Source organism: Balaenoptera physalus, assembly GCF_965194825.1.
Source record: "Balaenoptera physalus genome assembly, chromosome: 1".
Lineage (NCBI taxonomy): Eukaryota > Metazoa > Chordata > Mammalia > Artiodactyla > Balaenopteridae > Balaenoptera > Balaenoptera physalus.
The window spans coordinates 89,883,612-89,902,283 of NC_138882.1; the positions used below are offsets into that span (position 1 = coordinate 89,883,612).

At 39.1% G+C, this 18,672-nt stretch overlaps 1 protein-coding gene across 6 annotated transcripts in view; it reads left to right on the forward strand.

Annotated features, from left to right (window-relative positions):
- FMO5 (flavin containing dimethylaniline monoxygenase 5) overlaps window positions 1-18,231 on the forward strand; it is a 35,260-nt gene extending 17,029 nt beyond the window's left edge. For all 6 annotated transcript variants that reach the window (XM_082459064.1, XM_082459059.1, XM_082459062.1 and 3 more), the window contains 4 exons: window positions 1,140-1,339; window positions 4,508-4,860; window positions 10,527-10,599; window positions 12,165-18,231. In XM_082459064.1, coding sequence (XP_082315190.1) covers window positions 1,140-1,339; window positions 4,508-4,860; window positions 10,527-10,599; window positions 12,165-12,510 — 972 coding nt within the window. In that variant the 3' untranslated portion in view covers window positions 12,511-18,231. The remainder of the gene's footprint in view (window positions 1-1,139; window positions 1,340-4,507; window positions 4,861-10,526; window positions 10,600-12,164) is intronic.
- The last annotated feature ends 441 nt before the right edge of the window (window positions 18,232-18,672 follow it).

Sequence of the window (18,672 nt, forward strand, 5' to 3'; positions counted from 1 at the left end):
GTACATGATTATCCCTCTGTAGACAGGTCACCTTTTAACATGAGGGCTTAGACAAAAGACCATAAAACAATGTACTTATATAGCTTACAACCCTGGAAACTATCTCCAGCGAGTTTTATAATATAGAGAAAGTGATGCTTTTGCCAGGTAGTTGAATACCAAACTTTTATTAAGTGGACTTTAGCCAGCAGATAACACAGAAAGACGGACCAGCTCCCTGTGGTTCTACTTGCAATCTTCAGTTTTTCCCTTAAATCATCAATGAAACATTACTTAAGCACAGGCTTTGGAGTCAGTTAGACTTAGGTTGGAAATTCAGCTCTACCATTTAGTAGCTATATGATCTCAGGCAAGTTATTCGTCCTCTCCATGCTTCTCATCCATAAAATGGACATAACAATACCTACCTCAAGAGGTTGTTGTATTGATCAAATAAAAATATAGATAAAGGACCTAGTACAGTGACTGACAGGTTACAATTCTCAATAAAAGGAAGTGATGCTGATGATAGGTTGGGGACTAAAGGGTGTATATGCTCTACCTCCCACCTTGGAGAAAACACATTTGGAAAGATAAAAGATAAGAATATATAATATTAAATATCAATATAAATGATAAGTTTTTTCTATTACTGCAAACAATGTCAAAGGCAAAAAAAAAAAGACAAGATTTCAGATCAAATGATGTCCAGTTGCTTTCAGCTTCACTGTTCCATGATTTTAAATGAGTTGGACAGGTGACAAGTGCTAGAGAAGTTCAGAAGATGGGGAGAAAATTATCAGCCAGAACGGTCAGTAGTGTCTTCATGGAGGAGGGAGACTTGATCTGGATCTTAAAAATGAATAGGCTTTGGAAAATGAAGGGGATAGGGGGCTTTTCAGGGAGGCATAATGACATTAAACAGAAATGCACTGGTAGTTCAGAGCAAGACATAGTCTTGGTCAGTGACTACACCAATTTAATTGTAAGCTTAGTGTTTGAGAAGAAAATGGCAGGAAATTTAAATCTATATATATTGGCAGGGAATAAAAAGCCAGACTAATCAGTTTGAAATTCATCTTGAAGAAAATGGGTTCCCATTCCTTCAGAGAAATGAGTCAGGGAATGGCAAAACCAAACATTTTTTTCCCATGCCTCAGGTTTTCCTCAGCACCAGAAGAGGGGCTTGGATCTTCAATCGTGTCGGAGACTATGGATATCCTTTTGATGTGTTGTTGACTTCTCGATTTCAATATTTTATGAGGAAGATTTGTGGTCAATCATTAGCAAATATATTTTTGGAAAAAAAGATGAACCAAAGGTTTGATCATGAAATATTTGGCCTGAAGCCTAAACACAGGTATGTTCCCAGGCTGGGAGGTGGGCAGTAACAGCCAAGGCAAAGAATAAGGACTGTTCACATAGGCTAATAGTATAGCTACCTCTATCTGTACTTTAAGCAAATCCACAGAATCTGAGATTAGATTTCTACCTTTCCCCCACAGAAGTCCAAGATCTATTGGTCTATAATTTTCAGGCTATAATTCTCCTTGGCATTAACCATTTTATCATTCCCCGAGGTACCAGTTCTTTTTACATGATGCCCAATAGCAACAACAAAATGGTAGTAGCAGGCAATGTATCATTCATTCATTCATCCAACAAACAACTGAGCATCTGTTATGAGCCAAGCATTACACTGGCATGAGAATACTGAGACTAAAGACCTAATAGTAATAGTAATACTAATAATAACACCGTACCTTTTTGAGGACTTAATATAAGACAAGCATGGTTTTAAATGAGTTACACGCATTATCTCATGTAATCCTCACAACAGTGCTATAGGTGGGTACTATTTTGATCTCCATTTTGCAGATATAAAAACTGACACTTAGAGAAACTAATTTGCCCAAGATCACACAAGTAATAAATGACAGACTCGAGAAATGGATATTTCCTTTAATACTCTAACAAGAAGACAAACAATAGACTATGATAAAGAAATGCATGGAGTGCTATGAGAGTAAGAAGGATGGGAGTTCTCACACAGCCTAGAAGGTAGACTGTGACAGCATTTCTAGAAGCTGATTCTAAATGCTGTTTTCCCCTCCAGCTTTTAATTTTTTTAATGTTTAGATTTACTTGCTATAAAATAGTAAGTACAATAAGCACCCATATACCCTTCACTTAGATTCACCTATTATTCACAGTTTACTATATTTGCTTTTTCCCTCTCCCTCTCTCTGGAGACAGATAGATCCATACATATATAGCATCCATATATACATACATATATTCATACATTTTTTCTGAAACACTTGAGAGTAAGCTGCAGTCAATATGACACTTTACCCTACATTCTTTAGCATATATTGCCTAAGAAAAAGGGCATCCTTCTACATAAACATAATTATCACACTTAGTAAATTTAACATTGATAAAATACCATTATCTAATATAATGCATATTCACATTTTCCAAATTGTTTCAATAATATTTGTAGCTTACTTATTTATTTTTTTGGCCACACTGCATTGCTTAAAGTTTGGAGTCCTAACAACTGGAATGCCAGGGAATTTCCTGTAGCTTTTATAGTTTTAAATCCAGGGTCCTGTAAGGTATTACACCATTGTATTTAGTTGTCATATCTCTTTAATCTCTCTTAATCTGAAATAAATCTCCATTTTCTTGACATGGATTTTTGTTTTTTTTAAGAATTGAAGCCATTTGTTTTGCAGAAAGTCTCTAAATTTGGACTTTCATAGTTGTTCTTCCTCTATTATATTTAGGTTAAACAATTTTGGTGTGAATATTCATAGGTTATGTTGTACTTTCTTGGTGGATCACATCAGGAGCCATATGATAGCAGTTTATAGCATATTAATGATGTAAAATTTGACAACTTGGATTAGGTGGTCTACCAGGTTTCTCTTTTGTAAAGATGTTTTTTCCTTTGAAACTAACCAGTGGGGTGATACTTTGAGACTGTGTTCCCCAACCTTTCAGCCATTTATTTCACCCAATTATGGAAACTGTAGCATCCATAACTTTGGTGATCACAAAATAAATTGAGGCTTTATGGAATAATAAGACATAGTCAAACAAACAGGGTAAGGAAGTAGCATTCTAATTATAAATACAAGGTCTTGGAATAGCAAAAAATACATTATGCTCTGAGGCTGAACATAGTTTGGTTTGGCTGGACTATAGGCGAAGATGGAAGAGTGACTGAGTACATCTCCTGGTTCACTGGGCAGATACATGAAAATGTTTGTATGCTCTGCTAAATAAAAAGTTTAGAATGAAGACAGCCCAGAGCCATTGAAAGATTTTAAGCAAGTGAGTGACATAATAATAAATATATTTTGGAACAATCACTCCAAAAATGATGTAGAAGATAGATTGAAAGGGGATGGAGCAGTAGGCCCTAAAAGACAGCTGTAATGGCCCAGGTGAAACAGAATAAGTAAAACTGTTCTGGGGATGTTAAGAGGAGAAAGGGTGGCTTTGGTGATCAGATGTAAGACTCACAGTTTTGTGGCTTGGGCAACAATGTGGATGGTGGTACTGTTAGTGAACAGGAGTAAGTTTGGAGAGAAAGATGAAATGATGAGGTTGGAATGAGAACAGAATCTGTACCTAAATGTTTGCATCAAAGAATTACTAAATGTAGCAAACAAGTAATACTGTTTAAACATATGTTGTTCCTAAGAAGAGGCCAGCTCTGTCTGAACATGATGGGCTGAGGATTCTCAGAGTCTGTTAACACAGGATCCAAGTATTCACACTGCTTTTAGAAAGGTCCAAGGTTCTCACCTTATCCTATGCTATTTCGAGGAAACACTACTTACCATGCCTAGAGTATCTCAAGGGAGTTCATAAAAACCATTTGATATAAATCCTAAAATCCTAGGCTGTGTGACCTTGGACAAGCCACTTAACTTCTTTAGGCCTCAGTTTCCTCATCTATAAGACCTGGATAATGACAATTGTCCTGCCTCCTTCGTTGGGTTTGCGTGAGACTCAAATACGTTAATGTATGTAAAATCAATTTATAACTGTAAGTCACTATACACGTGTAATTTATTATACCATTTGGAAAATGATGGTCCAAACCTAGCTCTTGGGCCTTTGAAGAGGAAAAGAGACCCAACAGAATGCTGATAGTCCAGTTCTGCATATTTCTTGATATATGCATAGAAGCTACTAGACTGTGGACTTATCATATCACTGAGAGCATTATTAGTCCTTGAGAAGCCATGCACGTACTCATCAAATAAAATAATTCTTCCCTCAGTTCTCCAACATCTTCTCTTTAAATGTCATCCAGGGTCCAACTTTTACTCTGAGATCCTTATCTTTATCAAGCTGGTATACATTAGACCTTTCCCAAATTTCATGAATAAAGGGAGACTACTAGCATATTGATTAACCACCTCAATCAAAATAGAATTTTACTTACATGTTAATGATCGTTCCCTCTCATGATCTCTCTTGATTTCTCCTTCTTTATCATCATTCACAGAGCTCTGAGTCAGCATCCAACGGTAAATGACTTTCTGCCAAATTGTATAATTTCTGGCTTGGTGAAGGTGAAATCAAACGTGAAGGAATTCACAGAGACAGCGGCCATATTTGAGGATGGCTCCAGGGAAGATGACATTGATGCTGTTATCTTTGCTACAGGCTATAGCTTTGCCTTTCCTTTTGTTGAAGATTGTGTCAAAGTAGTCAAAAACAAGATATCTCTTTATAAAAAGGTCTTCCCTCCTAACCTAGAAAAGCCAACTCTTGCAATCATAGGCTTGATCCAGCCCTTGGGTGCCATTATGCCCATTTCAGAGCTCCAAGGACGCTGGGTCACTCAAGTATTTAAAGGTAAGTGACCATGCAAGATGACTACCTAATTACTTAGTGGCGTGTTTAATTATGTTTATGTTCTTGCTTATAAATAGCTGAGAGAGTATGTATGATTGTAACAGTGCCTGGCACAAAATTAGTGCTCAAAAATTAATTTTTGAGGGAATATAAAGTAGTAATTTATAACCATGGACATATAGCAAAATCTACTAGGAAGTTTTCTGAAAATAGGCATGCTTTGCCTGGTGGTGTTTATTTAATAAGTCTCGGGTGGGGCTGACATAAGATTGTTGAGAAAATGTTCCCCAGGTGATTCCAACATGCACTCCAGATTAAAATCCACTCATCTAGATTTTAGACAACTGATACATATTTGTGAAGCAAAAGAATTTAATCTTCTTTCATTATAGTTAGAGAAAGTCAAATATAGAAGTGCTGTGATTTCATTTCAGACAAAAATTAAGAGCTGGTTAAAGACTAGTCCAGAATGAAAAAGATTCAGCCACTCAAAGTCTTACTTTCCCCCCTTTATATTCCCTCTTTCAGAAAGTTTTGCCTAGGAAAACATGAGAAAAAACTTTGGGGTTTGAGATAGTAGGCTCAATATGAATCAGCAGAATGATGTGGCTTCCAAAAGACTTAACTATATCTGGCATCATTAAAAAACTATAATGTCCTGGAATTTACAACTGTTCTTCCCTGAACTGGCAAGACCACACCCACAGACATTTAAAAAGTGAAACTGGAATACATTAAAAGGAGAGAGACAAGAATGGTTAAGGGATTTGAAAATGTGCCATTTGAAGTACAACTAAAGGAGCTGGAGAGGTTTGGCCTGGAGAGGATAAGATTTAGGGGAGATATGAAAGTTCCCTTCAGATACCTGAATAGATGCCCCATGGCAGAAGGTTTTATATATTTGCTCAGTATCACTTCAAAGGGTTGAACCAGAAGCAAGGAGTGAAATTCTGAGAGTTTGCACAGTATCAGCTTAACATTAAAAATAAACTTTGACCAGGCCAATATGAAGCAGATTCAAGCCTCAGAATAGGGAGAAATCAGATGACTTTTAAGGTTCCTTCTAACAAAGAAGTCCTTTGATTCTATGGTTATTATAATAAAATTTGTTACCATTACTAATGTTTAATTAAAAATATTCAAAGTTCTTGTTGAGGGACTTCCCTGGTGGTCTAGTGGCTAAGACTCCGCATCCCCAATGCAGGGGGCCTGGGTTTGATCTCTGGTCAGGGAACTAGATCCCACGTGCCTCAACTAAAGATCATGCATGCTGCAAAGAGGATCTTGCGTGCCACAACTAAGACCCGGCGCAGCCAAATAAATAAATAAATATTTTTTAAAAACGTTCTTATTGAAATTACAGATTCTTCTTCCCTAGTGAAGATCCTCATGGTAGCAGACAAAAAAGAAGCAATGATGTTAGAGTTGATAGATAAAAAACTTTTCCAAATTCCCCAAAATTCTTTCATTTCTTTTTTTTTTTTTTTTTTAATTTTTTGGCTGTGCCGTGTGGCATGTGGGAATCATAGTTCCCCAACCAGGGATCGAACCCATGCACCGTGCAGTGGAAGCATGGAATCTTAACCTCTGGACTGCCAGGGAACTCCCAAAGTTCTTTCATTTCTTCATTCTTCATTCTTCATTCTTTCATTTTCAATTCCTCTTAATTCTATCCAGTAGATCATGTATTCCTTGAGCACTGGACCAGCAATCCAATGCAAGTAACCCGTTAAGTTGGCTTAATTCCAGTCATATAAAGTGGATCTTTTAATTGGGTCAATAAAGTAAGAGGAAAAAGTTGTTTTAAAATAGGCCACATCATCTTAGTACACTTTGAACAAAAACGAGACTCTTTTCCAGGACCAAGTGAACCATTGAGAGGATTAGGGAAAATGAGTATTTGGAAGATTCCACATTATGACTGTGGGATTAGGGGATCTTAGGGGAAATGCACAAAAAGCTCAGTTTCCTATGCTAGCAAATCTTAGTTAGTGCTAATCCCTCTAGCTTTCTTCTTAACACTTGAAAGGAAGGAATCATCAGAGAATCCCTATAACTTTATCAAATTTCCAAAAGGAACCCTGAGTTTTTTGTTCTACTGTCTGCCTACCAAATCCTTGCCTTTCTCATCCCAGAATTCTACCTTCACTGTGCCAATTTTAAGACCATTCTTTCACACCTGCCCAACTCAGCCTGTCCTCTTCCCTGGCCTGTCCTTTAGCCACCAAACCCCATTTCCCTACTTCCTTTGTTCTCTAGAATTACTATTATCTTGTCAAGAAAATATTCCACCCTTTTCTAGAACACTGAACCCACTTGCTTGCCTTGGCAGAAATCTAGTTTTCTTTTGTCTCGCTTGTAGCCCTCTCAAGAGCCCTTGCAAGTGTTCCACTTGCATTTAGTAACTTTCTTCCCTTGCAAACCGTATGAAATGATACCAATTCTCTGGATCACAAGGAGGCATTATGTCATAGGATGGCATTCAAGTTCCTCCACAAATTGGATACAGGCTGCTTTCTCAGGCCCATCTTTTGCAGGTCTTTACCATCCATCCTACAGTCTTCTAGATGCACTGAATGACTTACCCACTATGCAGCAAACACAGTAGATACTCTTGTACCCTGTGCCTTTGCTTCTGCTGTTCTCTCTGCCTGGTATTCCTCCCCTTTACTCGTTATTTGTGTGGGAAAAGCCTGTTTATTTCCTCCCTCTCTTTGTAGTATATTGAAAGCTCTTTAAATAAAAGAATCATGTTTATTTGCCTTTGTCTTCCAAGTCTAGACCAGTGCCTAGCACATGGGAGGTAGCTAATACATCTCTATTCAATGACTGCAAGTTTAGTTTTGGAGGTTTTCTAAACTCTACAGTAGAAAGTTCTTATCAGAGGATCTCAGCTTATGAACTACCTTCTCAATTTCCAGTCATGGTAAAAGGCTGGACTGGACTGAAAGAGCAGAATGGCAGTCACACCTCCTTTCTCTTGTAACATTATCTTTAGATTAAACATGCAGGGACTAGTCAGGATTACATAAATACAATCTGCCATAGGCCCAAGAGCCGACTGAAAGACTTAGTTCCACAGAGTTATAATTCAGGCTCGCCCCTTTTGAACCTTGTTTTGGAACCCTTAGGAAATCTCTGAACTTCAGTTCCACACTGTTCTTCAACAACATTCTTCAGCTAACATTTACTGGCCTCTTAGTATATGCCAGACCCTCTGCTAGGTGCTGGAGATGCAAATATGACCAAACAGAAAATTCCTATCTTTATGGAACTCAGAGTCAAGCAAGGGAGACAAGTAAACAGACATTTAATGTGTTCATTCATTCAGCAGATATTTACTATATCCTAAACAAGGGTCCAATAACAATGTAGAGGAGCTGGCTATGGGAGCAGGAAGGAACAAGTACCCAATTCTCCCTACAACTGCTAACACACTGTAAGAAAGTAAGATTTTACTAAAAGGACAAGGCCATCTTGACCATAACAGAGAACAATTAGTAATATTTATGCAAAGTTAGAGAAAATGACAAAATAAACTAAGTCCTGAGAACTACAAGGAGTTCAGAATTCTGGAGAATAAAGTATTATAGGAATTAAAGAAAATGAAGCTGGAGATATTTATAGAGGCAAAACCAAGAAAAATCCTTAGGTGCCATGCCAGAAGTTTACTTTCAATGTAGGCAATAGAGAACAATTGAAGGATTAACTGGGAGAGGGAGAGTCAAATCAGATTTGTAATTCAGAAGATGTATTAGAGGGAAATGAAATGGGAAATAGGTCAGTTTCGAGCCTGTGACAAATGTCGAAGAAAGACATAATGAGGGCTTTAAAGTAAGGTAAAGGAATACGAGGAGAAATATTTGAATGAAATTTCATTGGTGAATTTGAAAGGATTTGGATGGAATGTAGGTTGGAGATGAAAGAGAGAAAAGAATCTGCTCAGGGGCTATGGCCATTGATGTAAACTGGTAATATAAGAGGAGGAGCAAGATAGGAAGGAGGGAGATACATATGGTAAAAATGACATGTGCCTGAATGAGGAAACACTGCAACAACAGTATCAATGAATTAAGAACTGCACCACCGGATACAGTACACATCTTTATATATTCCTATCTATCTACCTATCTAATTTATAGTGATTTTTTGTTTGGTTGGGTTTTTGTTTTTTGTTTTGTTTTGTTTTTTGGATGAATTGGCTGCTTCACAGGCAAGAAATCACCTCCTCCTCCATAATGTTTCTAGTTAAGAGAAGTAAAAATTACGGTTTTACTATGAGAAATAATTTGGAAATCAACTTTCAAACTGTGTTTCATGAGCATCTTAAGACCTGTGATTAACTTCAAATGAAGCGTTTCAGTGATTCCTCATTGACTTATGTATATAATAATTCCCAAGGCTAAAATGAAAAGAACACATGGCAAAACACAGAAGGCTATTTCTTGAGTGTTGAATTTTGAGTCTCATGTTTTAAGAGGGACACACCAGGATAGTTACTGGAGTGTGCCCAGAGAAAGGCAAACAGTGGAGCAGAGAACGTGAAACCTGTTATATGGGGAACTGTTAAGGCTTTAAGGCTGATAATGGGAAGACTTAAAGAAGTTATGACAGTGGTTCTCAAATGGTTCAAAGGCTGTCATTTGTTAATACTAGACTCCTTGGCTCCAGAAGGCAGAGCTAAGTCCACTGGTGCCAGTTGCATGGAGCCAGGTTCTGGGGTCAATGAAAAGAATAATGTTCCAGCAAGTAGAGCAGCCAAACAATTAAATCATCTCCTCAGGTGATGAGATCCCCATCACCAGAGATATTTAAGGAGGAATGAGATAACCACTTGAGAGTACTTGTAGAGAGAAGGATCGTATTAAGTAAGATATATTCCCATTCTAAAATTACACGTTCCAGAATTTTGTGGAGTAACACTTTAGAGTTGGGTGTGGCTAAAGTTTTCTACATGGCATAGTGATTGTAAATCCGGGCATAAAGCTAATCATTTAAATTAAGAGTTGTCTATGTTGACTTAAATACTATTCTACCTTTGTCTAGCCATGTCCTTGGTGTTAAATTCCTGCTACTGGAACTGTTTGTGCATTAGTGCTTAAATTTATTTGTTAAAATTGGGTATTATGAGTTGCCTTTGACCTTCCCCCTCACTCTCACCAAATAAAAAATTTAGAAAGTAAGGCTTGTCTTCCATGGCACTTTAGGCATACAATAGGACTGAGAGTTTACTTTTACTTCTTTCTCCCTGTGGTATAAAGCCTCTTTGTTATTAAGAGTACAAGTACAGGTGTGTTTCCAATCCTCCCCCCTCCTTTTACTTTGTACCTCATTTTCCATATACTTTTAAGGCCATTTATCATTTCCTCATGTCCAGATTTCATTTCCCAATTGAAAGACTATGTTAGGGAGGAGGCAGCTTTTGGTTGGAAAGCAGATTAGGAGAAATATCTTTCAAAGACAAAGTAGAAAAGAGTAAGTTACTGAGGTTAATATGATTATATTTTGGTGGTGGTAGGCTAAGGTGATCAAGTGAAGGTGTAACCCCCTTGCTACAGACAACTAGCCTGTATTTCTCTGAATTTTCCATAGCATGGTAATTGTTAATAGGATTAGTGTTCATACTGAGGTAATTTTACACTTAAAATTTTGATTTTTCTCTTTAGGGATAAAGACATTACCCTCACAAAATGAAATGATAAAAGAAATAGCTAAGGTTCAAGAGGATATGGGCAAAAGGTAAGAGTACTCCCAGGAAGACAGGTGGTTAATTTTCCCCACTTAGTTCTTCTTTTTTTTTTGGCTACATTGGGTCTTCGTTCCTGTGCGTGCGCTTTCTCTAGTTCTGGAGAGCAGGGGGCTACTCTTCTTTGCGGTGCATGGGCTTCTCATTGTGGTGGCTTCTCTTTTGCGGAGCATGGGCTCTAGGCACGTGGGCTTCAGTAGTTGCAGCATGTGGGCCCTAGAGCGTGTGGGCTTCAGTAGTTGTGGTGCATGGGCTCTAGGGTGCATGGGGTTTAGGAGTTGTGGCAAACGGGCTCAGTAGTTGTGGCACACAGGCTTAGTTGCTCCACAGCATGTGGGATCTTTCTGGACCAGGGATCGAACCCGTGACCCCTGCATAGGCAGGCAGATTCTTAACCACTGCACCACCAGGGAAGTCCCCCAACTTACTTCTTAATAAGAGCAATGTTGTACTGTATTTATTGTCCTTGTGTTCGTTTAAGGATTTAGATTATATTTTGAAGGAAAAGGAAATAATAGTTTGTGACAATAGAATAGAGAATTACCACCAAGTGGTTTGAATATGGATGGGAAAGGAGAGAAAACCTTAAGAAAATTCTACGTTTAGGGCCTAAAAGAAAACTCAAGTAGGAAAAAGCACATGGAGAGAAAACCTGGTATATTATTTTGGCAAGGACTACATGAAGGGCTATTAGAGCTGCCAGAGGAAGGGCAATGATGAATTAATGAGAGGTAGATATGGTTAAATTACAAATCTGTAGGTAGGTTTACAAATCTGCAGAGGCCACTTTACTGGCTGTCATGTGACAGCATACTTAGGTCACAGTGGCTCTTAGTATGAGTAATCTATAGGATCTGGGAAGGTGGTACCATCAGCCAGTATTTTAGTGACTGGGTGGACACATTTAGCAATCTGAATTTCAGAACTTGTGCTTATTCACTGGTGATTTTTATTTGAACAAAGTTGATGTTGATGAAGTTCCTAGATTTTTGTGGAGAAGTCAGAGGCACAATCATCCCATGCCCAAAGATGTGGTTTTCTTCAACTGATTATACCAGCATAACTCTCCCTTCTGCAAGGAGGAGAAAGACAGTTTTTACTTAACCCTGATACCCTTTCTAGGTGCTCTCCTATTTTCCTCCTTCCTTTCACTGCCAAACTTCTACAATATATATTCTACATTATATATATTGACTTGTAATACTTTCCTCTTTGTTCTCAGCTTATCTATTTCTTCCACATCCTTCAAGGACTTATCATAGGTCTATTTTAACTACCCACTTCTACATTTCTATTTAGCAGTCTAAAACCACGTGGTTTACCATAAGTCTTATATTCTTGTCTGTTTCATGTGAAGTCTTACCTTCTGTTTCATGTGTATCTATCTTATCTAGTTCAGTAGATTATAAGGCCCTTAAGAATAGACATGTCTTTTCTTTCTTCTCTATTTTCTACAGCTCCTAGCCCAAAATTGAGCCAAGAGCAGATAGAAAGCATTGATTAATTGATGGAGTGACTGAATTGTTAATAGGCATGCCTTCTGTCTTCTCTGCTTCAGGTATGTGGACAGCCAACGCCATACCATTCAGGGAGACTATATAGATACCATGGATGAGCTTGCTGATCTGGTGGGTGTCAGGCCCAATCTACTGTCCCTGGCCTTCACTGACCCCAAATTGGCATTACAGTTATTTTGGGGACCCTGTACTCCAATCCAGTATCGGCTACAGGGCCCTGGAAAGTGGGATGGAGCTCGAAAAGCTATCCTCACCACAGAAGATCGTATCAGGAAGCCGCTAATGACAAGAGTAATTGAAAGCAGCAATTCCACAACTTCAACAATAACAATGGCCAGGTTTATGCTGGCTGTGGCTTTCTTTGCTATAATTATGACCTATTTTTAGCTGTTCCATTGTCATTGTCCCAGTTTTCTTTGAAAGCTGGATCTGGAGATGCCTTCAGAACCTGACAAGATTGAACAACTCTCAGCTTCACATTGCCCAGAAATCTACTTTTATTTCTCTTTCCAAAGCATTAATCCTTTTTCCTCTTTTCCCTACAGTGAAATCCCACCTTTTCATTTGTACTGACTTACCGCCCTTACTCTTAGGACCCATCACTTTTTCCTTTCAGTCATTCCTGGACTGTGAGCTCAGATACTCTTTTAGTCATCTTTGTTTTGTCCTTAGCAGAGTTCCTGACATGTGGTAGGTGCTTTCTTTTCTTTTTTTCACATCTTTATTGGAGTAGAAAGGCTTTAAAATATTGTGTTAGTTTCTGCTATACAACAAAGTGATTCAGCTATATGTATACATATATCCCCATATTCCCTCCCTCTTGAGCCTCGCTCCCACCTTCCCTATCCCATCCCTCTACCTCTTCACAAAGCTCCGAGCTGATCTCCCTATGCTATGCAGCAGCTTCCCACTAGCCATCCATTTTACATTTGGTAGTGTATATATGTCAATGCTACTCTCTCACTTCATCCCAGCTTCCCCTTCCCCACGGTGTCAAGTCAGTTCTCTATGTCTGCATCTTTATTCCTGCTCTGCCACTAGGTTCATCAGTACCGCTTCTTTAAATCCCATATATATGCGTTAACATACGGTATTTGTTTTTCTCTTTCTAACTTACTTCATTCTGTATGACAGATTCTAGGTCCATGCACCTCAGCACAAATAATTCAATTTCGTTCCTTTTTATGGCTGAGTAATATTCCATTGTATATATGTGCCACATCTTCTTTATCCATTCATCTGTTGATGGACACTTAGGTTGCTTCCATGTCCTGGCTATTGTAAATAGTGCTGCAATGAACATTGTGGTACGTGACTCTATTTGAATTACGGTTTTCTCAGGGTATATGCCCAGTAGTGGGACTGCTGGTTCATATGGTAGTTCTATTTTTAGTTTTTTAAGGAACCTCCATACTGTTCTCCATAGTGGCTGTATCAATTTACATTCCCACCAACAGTGCAAGAGGGTTCCCTTTCCTCCACACCCTGTCCAGCATTTATTGTTTCTAGATTTTCTGATGTTGCCCATTCTAATGGGTGTGAGGTAATACCTCATTGTAGTTTTGAGTTGCATGTCTCTAATAATTAGTGATATTGAGCATCTCTTCATGTGTCTCTTGGCCATCTGTATGTCTTCTTTGGAGAAATATCTATTTAGGTCTTCTGCCCATTTTTGGATTGGGTTGTTTGTTTTTGTGTTATTGAGCTGCATGAGCTGCTTGTATATTTTGGAGATTAATCCTTCATCAGTTGCTTCATTTGCAAATATTTTCTCCCGTTCTGAGGGTTGTCTTTTCGTCTTGTTTATGGTTTCCTTCGCTGTGCAAAAGCTTTTAAGTTTCATTAGGTCCCATTTGTTTATTTTTGTTTTTATTTCCATTTCTCTATAATCCAGCTTTCTTGTGACTTCCATTGGCGTGGAATATCTTTTTCCATCCCCTCACTTTGACTCTATATGTGTCCCTACGTCTGAAGTGGGTTTCTTGTAGACAGCATATATAAGGGTCTTGTTTTTGTATCCATTCAGCCAGTCTGTGTCTTTTGGTTGGAGCATTTAATCCATTTACATTCAAGGTTATTATCAATATGTATGTTCCTATTACCACTTTCTTAATTGATTTGGGTTTGTTTTTGTGGGTCTTTTTCTTCTCTAGTGTTTCCCACTTAGAGAAGTTCCTTTAGCATTTTGTTGTAAAGCTGGTTTGGTGGTGCTGAATTCCCTTAGCTTTTGCTTGTCTGTAAAGCTTTCGATTTCTCCATCAAATCTGAATGAGATCCTTGCCAGGTAATCTTGGTTGTTGGTGTTCCCCTTTCATCACTCTACATATGTCCTGCCACTCCCTTGTGGCTTGCAGAGTTTCTGCTGAAAGATCAACTGTTAACCTTGTGGGGATTCCCTTGTATGCCATTTGTTGCTTTTCCCTTACTGCTTTTAAATTTTTTATTTGTATGTAATTTTTGATAGTTTGATTAATGTGTGTTTCAGCATGGTTTTCTTTGGGTTTATCCTGTATGGGACTCTCTGTGCTTCCTGGACTTGATTGACTATTTCCTTTCCCATATTAGGGACGTTTTCGACTATGATCTCTTCAAATATCTTCTCAGACCCTTTCTTTTTCTCTTCTTCTGCGACCCCTATAATTTGAATGTTGGTGCGTTTAATGTTGTCCCAGAGGTCTCTGGGACTGTGCTCAATTCTTTTAATTCTTTTTTCTTTATTCTGCTCCCTGGCAGTTATTTCCACTATTTTATCTCCAGCTCACTTATCCATTCTTCTGCCTCAGTTATTCTGCTACTGATTCCTTCTAGAGGATTTTTAATTTCAGTTACTGTGTTGTTCATCACTGTTTGTTTGCTGTTTAGTTCTTCTAGATACTTGTTAAATGTTTCTTGTATTTTCTCCATTCTGTTTCCGAGATTCTGGATCATCTTTACTATCATTACTCTGAATTCTTTTTCAGGTAGGTTGCTTATTTCGTCATTTATTTGGTCTTGTAAGTTTTCACCTTGCTTCTTCGTCTGTAACACATTTTTTGTGTGTGTGTGTTTTTTTTTTTTTTTTTTTTGATGGGTGAGGCTGTATTCCTGTGTTACTGGTTGTTTGGCCTGAGGCATCCAGCACTGGAGTTTGCGGGCAGGTGGATAGAGCCGGGTCTTGGTGCCGAGATGAGGACTTCCGGGAGGCCTCACTCCAATTAATATTCTCTAGGGTCTGAGGTTCTCTCTTAGTCCAGTGGTTTGGACACAGAACTCCCACCTCAGGAGGTCAGGCCTGACTTCCGGCCTGGGAACCAAGATCCCGCAAGCCACATGGCTCAGCAAAAAAAAAAAAGAAAAAAAAAAGCAGTACAAGAACAAAGAATAAAAAACAAAATAAAATTAGAAAGATAAAAAATATATTAGGAAAAATAAAAATATAAGTGAAACAACTGCAGCAAGATACAACAAAACCACAACAGAAAAAAGAAAGGGAAAGAAAAAGGGGGGAACAAGCCGAAAGGAGCAGAAGAATAACAAAGTATAAAGAATAAAATTAAACTAAATAAAAGATTTATTGGAAAAAATAAAAGTATACATGAATCAACAAGAATGAATCAACGTAAAACGGAACCTCAATCTAAAAGAGGAAAAAGAGAAAAGAAAAAAGCCTTGGCTATGGGGCACAGAGTTTAGGCGCAGGTGGAAATTAGGCAGTGGTGGGCTTTGGGGGGGGGGGAAACTAGGCGAGAGATGGGTGACTTTTGGGCGTGGGGCAGGGCCTAGGCTCAGGACCCATGTAGCTGGAAAAGGCCTTGGGGGCGAGGCCTAGGCGGGCTACGTTCAAACGTGGGGCAGGGGCTCTGCTTAGGGTCTGTGCAGAAGGGGAGAGGCAGCACATCCAAAGGGGGGCGTCTGGAGTGTGGAGTTCCGGAGTTTGGAGGTAAGGCCCTGGGTGAGGGTGTGTGGGTGGGGTTTAGGCCCAGTGTGGTTGGAGGGGCTCTCAGAGGGGGTCTCCGAGTGTAGAGGTAGGTCCCTGGGTGGGGTGTAGGGGCCGGGCTTGGGCTCTGCACGGCAGGAAGGAGGCTCCGAAGTAAGAGGATTAGGCCTGGGAGCCCAACAGGCTCCCTGGTGCCTAAGGGGACAGGGAAAGCGCTGGCCACGTTCCCTTCCATTCCTCCACACCACCCTCTAGGGTGTCCCCCCAACTGCCATCCCCCTAACCGTGGGTCGGTCCCACTGGGAGTAGGAACTCCTCCCCTCCCCCAGCCAGCCCTCAGGGGTGCCGGTCCTGTAGGTCCAGCCTTTACTTTTGCTCCCCCTTCCCTCCCTCCCACTCCGTCAGGACCCGCATGGCTGGAGGGGGCCTCGGTGGGCAGAGGATCAGGCCCAGGATCTCAGCAGGCGCCCAGAGGCCCAAGAGGGCAGGGGAAACTTGGGCATGCTCCCTTTTGATCCTCTGCCCTTCCAATGGTCCCCCAATTTCCCCCTTCGGGCATGGGATCCCTTCCCTTCCCCCAGCCGCCCCTCAGGGGCACCAGTCCTGTCCCACCTCCACTTCTCCTCCTCCCTCACTCCCCACCTCAAGCCCCACATCCTACCCCATCACTGGGGGTTCCTCCCATTCCCCATAGTTGTCTGTGGTCCCCCACCAGTGTCTGGTGGGTGCCCTAGTTATGCGGAGATGTGAATTCCACGTCCTCCTAGTCCGCCATCTTGACTCCACCCTTGCGGTAGGTGCTTAATAAATGTTTGCTGTCATTTATCAAATATTATGGTGGGGAGCATAAGCCAATATCTACATAACAAATGGGAGATTCCATGTAACTGTGCTTCTGACAGGATTTGGTTTTCTACTAGACTTTTAATCTTTAATTTGTTTTTAATATTGTAACTAAATGTATTTTTCCTCAGAGATAAGAGAAATAATGGTCTTATAACAGTTGTATATATCTAAGATAAGATATATAGATACTTAAACACTTTGGTTCACTAGCTGTTCACTAGTGTGTCTGATACCTGGTCATTTTCACTCTTTTCCTCTAAGCAACACATCTCTATTTGCTCAATGAAGAAACTACCTCCAACTTCCTAGGCTCATGGATCATTTTAACAATCTAGCAGCTTCCAGCAGGTTCAACTTGGCTGGAAAAATTGGGATTTTAAATGAGATGTCCAGTCTTTTTTGATCTCTTAGTTCCTATAATAGGATACAAGACTTTATCTTAGGAACTATGATAAGTAGTCATCAACTGCTGTGGTGTAGCCTACAAACGTGATTGGATTTTCTCCCCCCAACTCCTACTTTCTCCCCTCCTCACCCTCCCACACAGAGAGTCTAAGTAATAAGTATTCAAAGAGGTCAGTTATGTAATAAATTAGGATTGATAACAACTAAATATAGGGGTATTCTGCTTATAATAGTTCTTCTTGTGTCGCACACTGTAGTTATGAAAGACAAAGCAAATGAAATGAAACCAAGGACTCCAGTTTATGTCCAAGTGCTGCTGTTGATTCTGTTTTCTCATCCCTAGAAGTTTTGCTCTGTTCTTGTCTGTCAGAGTAGTTAACTAAGTGTTAGATGTCTGGCACACCTAATTTCATGAAGAAAGGAACTTGGATTTACCAGCCAAGTGTGTTAATAAATAAGCTGTGGTGTAATACATTTGGGATTGCTACCTATTGTTTACCCAAGAATAAATTCGAACAACTGAAAGAACAACATTACAAATCATTATCTTTCCCAATGTACAGTAAATAAGAGAACCAGAAACGTGAGAACAACAACTTCCTCCTAATCATATAACTATTTGTAGAATTCCCTGCTATTTCGTCTAATTTTGCCTGTGGACATGCTTTTTGAGAATTGGAAGGTCTTTTTTCTTCCATAATCTTTATGATACTGGGGATTTACCCTCTATTAAAATGGACCTAGTATCTTTTAATCTGCAGACTATTCTAGTTCAAAATTAAATTGAAAGCCGCTTCTTTTCCATTTCCTTCTTTCAACATATAAATTTGCCTCTTTCAGCATGTAAGTCTGTTGAATTAAAGTCCTTTGATAATGTAATTCCTAGTTATCAGTAATAAGTACCCCAGTCTCCTCTTTAAATAAAAAGCATGTAATTCTAAGCTCACTGACTCTCTCAGTTTCCTTATAATATGAAAAGTTACCAAAAAAAAAAAAATCATTGGTTAAATTCTAAACCAAGGTAAAAGTAAGATGTGAATAGGAAAGTGAACTCAAAACAACTCAAGATACAAAGCCCTAGTTACTGATGAATGTGTATTAATCATCAATTTACCACATCTTACTTTTGTAATTATATTAAAAGGTTGTATCATTTTCCCAATTACATTATACAGAAAAATGCTTTCTTGTAGTGCCAGAAAGTAAGGAAGTTCTCAAAAAGCAAATCGATGGGGGAATGTCACAGGGACACAGGAACTAACCGAAAGTGGTCCCAATGGCCAAAGCTGGAACAATTTGAACAATATAAATAACTTAGTATTGGTTTATAATATAAAGTATAAAAAATACCCATCAGTCCATAATGGTATAAATAAGTGATT